We start from the raw sequence: 7,348 nt of genomic DNA, 5'->3' as shown, positions 1-7,348 counted from the left end.
ATATCCAAACATATGTCACCAAGCACTTACGATGAGTTCGGAATCTCGTCCCATGGAAATGACGGTTCGGTTCACGGTCCGGAGAAGTTTCTCCATGATGATCTGGACGTGCCTCTGAGTTGGCCCCTGGGAAAGGACACACCAATGAACATCAACACCAGAGACATTAACGTGCAAGCCCCAGTGGTTGTCACTGAATCCATTTACCCCGTAAAGAGTAAATCAATTATAACCGTTAATGAGATGAAAAATGGCCCTTGTCAAAGGCAAAAGCTCTCACAAAGAAAACTCAGGGGATTTTATTAATTATAGTCCATTAATGATAATTTGTTATATATATAATCATAGTAATTTAATTTAAGCAAACCTTAAAAATAAAAGAAAATCTGTTTAAACAATATAATGTTTATGATCCCTGATTAGCCCACCAATTAGTTTTCTAAAGATATTTGGCCATCTGTAAATGGAAGGCAAGCAGATAACAGTCCTAGATGGTTCTGCATGTCAAATGCAAATAACTTAAACGGTCACATAGGATAGAATGTTTAAACAGCATTTAGCCAACTATCTAAAATTCACACTGCTGCGGCATTCAGTAAAAATTGACTCTTTTATTAGTGGGGGATGCAATTGTTGATTCTTCTTCGTGAACTTTGAATCTGATTAAACACATGCTCTAGGCCCTTCCCAGCGTCAGCACCTCCTCTGTGAGCTTTGGCCAAACAAGCTCTTACCCCAAGCTTTTCTCCAATAAAAACAGGGAAGAGCCTGAAGTGGGACCACTGGAGGCTGGCCTTTGGGTGAAGGCTTCCAAGACCTCTCCAAAGGCAATGCCGCTGTAAGAGGTGAGGTTTCCAGCATCACCAAGAACAGATTTAATCCGATCTTTTTCTTCCAGATCACTAACCAGGCTCTGAGAGAATGAGCCAGTGCTACAGGGGAGTGGGTGGCTAGATATGTGGGCCTGGTGACTAGGAGGGATTTCCAAGGTCATGCAGGAAAAGGCCAGGGACAAGCCTCATCTACTTAGAAATCCTGGCCACTCTGTCCAGGGCTAGGGGCAAGGACAGACAAAGCCCTGCTTTCACCTTTCCAGGCACACCTGGAAAATCAATAGCATCACGTGTGTGCTCCAACAGGGATAGTATGTTGGGAGTGAAAGGCACAGGGTCAGACTTTTCCATATGTGCTGGCACAAACTTGCTTTTCATTTTTTCTTTCATTTTCTAGAGACAGGGTCTCACTATGTTGCCCAGGCTGGTCTTAAACTCCGGGGCTCAAGCGATCTTCCCGCCTTGGCTTCGCAAAGCGCTGGGGTTACAGGCGTGAGCTACTGCGCTGGGCTGGCACCAACTTCTGATGTTTAAAAAAGTCCCTGAAAAAAGCATACAATTTAGAAATGCAAAAGGAATAGGGTAGGCCGGGTGCAGTGGCTCACACCTGTAATCCCAGCACTTTGGGAGGCCAAGGCGGGTGGATCATGAGGTCAGGAGTTTGAGACCAGCCTGGCCAACATAGTGAAATCCCATCTCTACTAAAAATACAAAAAAATTAGCTGGGCATGGTGGCAGGCACCTATGATCCCAGCTACTTGGGAGGCTGAGGCAGGAGAATCGCTTGAACCCGGGAGGCAGAGGTTGCCGTGAGCTGAGATTGTGCCACTGCACTCTAGCCTGGGCGACAGTGTAAGACTCTGTCTCAAAAGAAAAAAAAAAAAAAGGAATAGGGTAGAGCTACAAAAGCAAAGCACTGACCTAGGGGAAGAGAGCCTGGGGGGAGGAAAAGAGCTGCTCTTCTCCTTACGACTCTCTCAGCATGCCTGGCCTTTTTTTTTTTTTTTCTAACTTTGTGCATGTATTACTTTAATAAAAATAAGAAGAAAGAACACAGGTAATTAGCCAACTTTAAGCATCAAAGCCTTTTTGTCTGACCTAAAGGATGAAAATTTAGGTCCTGAGAGACATTTCGCTGAGAAGACACAGGAAATAAAAAACAATTTTCAATGCAGAAGGATAAATGTTGTAATGTAATAATCACCATATATATAAAAATAAAAATAATTTAAGGGTGCAACTCTACTGAGACAAAAAGAGAGGCTAGACCTTAAAATCAAGGCCATTCATTTTTTAAGTGAATAAAGTTGTACTGCAAGGCAAATGGCAGGACATCACGCACAGATCCATCACTCACCACGTCCTTCCTGTACAGCACCTCCAGGATGTGGCTGAGCAGCTGACAGCAGGCCTCCAGGTCCTCCTGTCTCTCCAGATGGTACTTGAGCTGATCGGTCATCATGGGAAGCAGGATCTCTCTGCAGTCTACACAGGACACAGCATTGCCAGTCAGTGTGAAACTCACCAAGATGCAACTCATGTTTGCTATAAGCTTGTCTGCCCTTTCAAGCAGTTTGCATTCACATTGTGCAACACGTGAAACTGACATCTGGAGGGGGGTCAATTACTTGACTGTGAGAACATCGTGTCTGCTGTTAATTGTAAATAATTCACATACAAACACACTTCCATGCATCTATGTGTGTATCCCAGGTAAACAGATAATAATTTGCAAATATACATGATATATATAAACACACACACACTTATATCCCATTATCCCATTGTGTGCACATAAATGCAGACACAAACACACATGGTTTTTTTTTGTTTTGTTTTGTTTTGTTTTTGAGATGGAGTCTTGCTCTGTAGCCCAGGCTGGAGTGCAGTGGCGCGATCTTGGCTCACTGCGAGCTCCGCCTCCCGGGTTCACGCCATTCTCCCGCCTCAGCCTCCTGAGTAGCTGGGACTACAGGTGCCTGCCACCACGCCCGGCTAATTTTTTATTTTTATTTTTAGTAGACAAGGGGTTTCACCATGTTAGCCACACATGGGTTTTTTAATGAATTTTCTCTAACTATAAATTCACTAATTTGCAACATTAAAAGAAATGCTTCCTACAACACAAATTATTTGAATTGCAGCTTTTCTCATCTATTCCAAGGTGAGCCAAAGTATGGTTTCCTTCTCCTAGGTAGAAGATGCTAATCTTCGAATGTGGAAATTTAAGGCACACAGAGTCCTTCTCAAGGCAGCTTCCTGGAGTGGGCTGAGGAGGAACAGGAAATGAAAAGCAGGAGCAGAGGCCCCGTTCTGGGACGCATGGCTATAAAATGAAGGGACGCCATGGTGTAAGGATCAGAGGCAAAGCAGGTTTGGGTTTCCATTTGTTCTTTCAATAAGAGCATAGGAAGGATGTTCAGAAAATAACACAGCAATAGGGAAACAGACACAAATACAATTAAAGGTGAAATGCAGTTCCTAATTGTCTCTTCCAGTTGGGAAATCCAACTTAACTGGAGCATCATCCACTCTCCAGCATGAACTATCTATTTACAACACCAGTTCTGTGTTTTGACACTAGCCCAGCCATTCTTGTTTCCCTTAAATGCAGAGCACAAGAGGAGACAGCAGTGCTCTAAAGCCTTAAATAGACAGCCGGTTTTCAGGATTTTATATTTTAAGACTTACAACATTAAAGATATATTAAAACATGTTTTGCATTAATGTTTCTTTTACATAAGAAAACTATAAGCATGCAACATTGGAATGGTTCCTCTAAGTACACAGAGCACACTTAGAACTTTCCCAAGAACTACACTGCAATGAAGGACTGCGGAGCAGGCAGAGAGAAACAAAGATTGAGAAGAAACACAAACCCCTCTACTCCCCTGTCTCCAGCGGATCACATGTGGGCAGCGCATGCCGAAGGCCTTCCCCAATTCCACTTTTTGTTGATTCACCAGGAAAGGACTGATAGCAACTCCATTTTTCCAAGAAGTTTTGTTCAATTAATATAGGAAAATATGAATGTACCTGTTAATTTCACAATGCCAGTAGTCAATACTTAGGAAGAAGAAACGCATGACGTGCTAAGAGCTGCACATCTTCTGGAAAGAGGTCAGGTCAGCCTCGAAGGCTGTGGTGTCCGGAATCCCACAGGAGGTCAGTGAGGGAGAGCACAGTCCCAAGATGGGCTGCCCATGTAGGAGACTGCCCTAGTGTTAGAGCCACCCGAGAACAAAGCCAGTCCAAGAGAAAGGAACAAGAAAATGACCTCATGGGAGTGAATCCAGCCTGGAAACACTAACACATGGGACACACTATTTCCACAAATACCCCCAAATCTCAATGCCTTTCCTATAGAACCTCGACGTTTACAAACTACATCCAACTTTAGTGACTCGAGCTGCTGACCTTAACCACAACGCAGCATCCGACATAGGGTTTAACTCCAAATGCTCTAGCCCAGCTGGCTGGAATGCTTCCTCAGCACACCCTCATCTGAGCCCAGCCCTGCCAGCACTCTTCCTCGTGGTGCCTACCATAATATCTCCCAAATGAGTCCTCTTGCCCTTTGGCTGGAAACACATCACGCATTGTGCCAACCTCAACATGGGGAGAGCCCTGAGCCAACCCTGTCACTTGGTCATCCCTAGCACTGCCACCATTCTGGAAAACAAACTGAATTTCCAAGAAACCTCAGAGGGAGCAGTTAGAACTACTAAGACCTGAGCAGGTAATGATAGCCCCTGACAATGTGACTAAGGAAAAAAATGACTACATAAGCTTAGAAGCCGTCTTCCGAAGCAAGCTTAGGATGGACCCAAGAGAGGGAAAAGGTCTAATGGACCAGCCAGTACAGGCTGGAAGGAGGGTGTGTCCATAAGTGATTCCAGAAAATCAGAGGAACATAGCACTGGGCTCAGAAACAGCAGAGCTGGCCCTGTAAGCTCTGGTACCCAGATGTCCTGGCCTAAATTCATCCCTCACTGCACCATTTATCTGTCATGCTGGGTAGGCAGTTGTGGTCTGTGCTATTCTCAGAGTTAATTGAGTGTGCTGGTCTCATTTGTTAGAATTACTCTGGGGAGAAGAAAGAGGTGTCTGTCTGTTCCTCTTTGGCTGGGGGATGCTATCAACCATCTTTGGTTACCTGGTGGGAACATTCACCATCCACCCCACCTGGAGGACTGCACTACCTTCACCTGTTTGCTATCCAGCCTCTCCAGATGAGAAACAACAAAACTTTTAGAACTGTCACTGTCATTTTGTCCCATATAAAGACATTTCATTCACTAAGCCCCCAAGTAGATGTAAAAAAAAAAAAAAATTGTTATAACCATCCTGATAGACCAGAATCCAACTGCACCTCAGCCTTCATGACCCAGCCATCCATGGCCAGTCAAGATCAAGTGGGGAGGTGGGGCAATGTCTACTTTAACTGTCGAGACAAAATGAGATGATGCTTGAGGAAGGACTTTGTAAAAAGCCATCCAACATGCCTCAGTGAGAGGTCTCCCCCGGCACCATCAGCATCAGGAAACTCCACCCCTGACCCCAAAACAGAACCAGGTCACTGAGGAGGAGCAGGCTGGCAACCAGGTTTTCCCTAAAGGCCAAAGGTCACTCTGCCCATGCCAGGGATTTCAACCATGCTTCCAGGCAGAGGGTCACACAGGCTGTGGCACCTTACAGTACTGTCCGTCACCTGGTCCACAGCAACCCATCCCAGGCCCCCAAAGAAAGACAACTCCCCAGAGCCACTCAGAGAGGCTGCGAGGACAGAAGCTGAAGGCAGCAAAGCCAAGGAGTGCACCTCCCTGGTGACCTGTGATCTGCTGGCCTCAGCACAGCCCCCAGTGGACCCAGGTACAGGAAGGCCTCCAATGCCCCTTTATCGGAACACTGAAATACTGATTGCTTTAATTATCTGGTTTTCCTTGCTGATATGCAATCTCCGTAAGAGCAGAAGCCTTCTTATTTTTCTTAAATGGCTTATGCAAGCACATAAACCAAGGCCTGATGATAGTGGTGGTATGAGTGTGTGTGTCTTGGATTAACTTGCAATTACACGCATGTGGTATCAAATTAAAGTCTGCAGTTAAAAGCAGGTCTGCCGCTCTCAACCCTCGATAAATGGTAGCTGTTAATAACAATAATACAAGTACTGTTATACAAAGTCAGCCTTTTCAACTAAAAATATACAAAGAAAACTAAAGCCTTACAGCTGCACTATCCAGTACAGTAGCCACCAGCTGCCTTCCCCAAAAGCAAAAACATAAATTTCTTAAAACCTCATTTTTTAAGGGACTTCTCTTACTCTATATTTCTGTCTACAGATAGGTTTTTTCAAGAAGTGGTGGGAGTACACGTTTTAAGTAACAGTAAGACTCTTGAATTTTGTCTTAAGATAGCAAATCAAGAGCACTGAGGAACATATACTACAAAAACAGACAGATGGACAGACGGACAGATAGACAGACAGACAGACACACATACACACACATATACATATACCCTACAATGACCTATTTTAAAGCATGAACAGCTGTCTCTGGCAGCCAAGGAAGAGGACTCTCCTATCTTCCTATGGACAACACACCTAAATGTCCTGAATACTTTTCCCATGGACAAAATGTCATTTCTACAGGTTTGGCACTGATAGTCCCATTAGTTCCAAAACAGATGGCCTGGGAAGCCAACAAATAATCCACAAGGAGAAAAAAAAAAAAAAGGGGGGCGGGGGGGGTCTTATATTTTAAAGAAAAATACATCATCTTTTGAATACTCTGGAACAAATACTTGACCAGAAGTCCAGGAACCTGGGTCACTTTATGGGATTTGGGGAAAGCCTTTTAACCAGTTTACCCACACATATAAAGAAATAATGCAATCCCCCCTGCTGGCTCTTTGCTTTGTATCTTGGGCAAGTTACTCAAAGTTACTTAAACGCTCTAGGTCTTAATTTTTCTAATGTGCAAAATGGGGATGCTGTTGGTCATCTCCCAGGTTGACTGAGAACTAAATGATACGATGCATGTATTTAGCAAATATGAGCCTACAACAAATTGTGGTAACAGAAGGAACAGTATTATACAAAGTCAGCTGTTCAACTAAAAGGACACAAAAGAAAACTAATACCTCAGAGCTGTGATATCCAACATAGAAACCTCTGAGCATGTGAAATCTAATTAGTGCCATGGAGGAATGGAATTTTTAATGTTATTTAATTGTAATTAATATAAACTCAAATGTAAAAAGTGCTACTTGATTTACTTGTTAGAAACCAATGTTTGGAACAATTGGGGTATGAGAATCTCATTTTTCAAAGGTAAATTATATTCAATGATGAAAATAAAGATCAAGTGTCTGGTGAAAATTTCACATCCAAACTGAGATGTGCTGTAAGTGTGAAATACTGGATTTCTGAGACTTCATATGATAAAAAGAATGTAAAATATATATCATTAGTAATATTTAGAGCGAATTCATGTTGCAGTGATGTTTTAGAC

The 7,348-nt window shown here is 43.4% G+C and overlaps 1 protein-coding gene across 4 annotated transcripts in view; it reads right to left on the bottom strand.

Moving 5' to 3' along the window:
- DOCK1 (dedicator of cytokinesis 1) overlaps positions 1-7,348 on the bottom strand; it is a 547,152-nt gene that overhangs the window by 326,083 nt on the left and 213,721 nt on the right. For all 4 annotated transcript variants that reach the window (XM_024253415.3, XM_024253416.3, XM_054523055.2 and 1 more), the window contains exons 26-27: positions 2,191-2,318; positions 31-126 (exon numbers count right to left, since the gene is read on the bottom strand). In XM_024253415.3, the coding sequence (XP_024109183.1) occupies positions 31-126; positions 2,191-2,318 (224 nt within the window). The remainder of the gene's footprint in view (positions 1-30; positions 127-2,190; positions 2,319-7,348) is intronic.

Source organism: Pongo abelii, chromosome 8, assembly GCF_028885655.2.
Source record: "Pongo abelii isolate AG06213 chromosome 8, NHGRI_mPonAbe1-v2.0_pri, whole genome shotgun sequence".
Taxonomy (NCBI): domain Eukaryota; kingdom Metazoa; phylum Chordata; class Mammalia; order Primates; family Hominidae; genus Pongo; species Pongo abelii.
The sequence above is the reverse complement of the archived record's forward strand: the minus strand, read 5'-3'. Positions and strand labels throughout refer to the sequence as shown.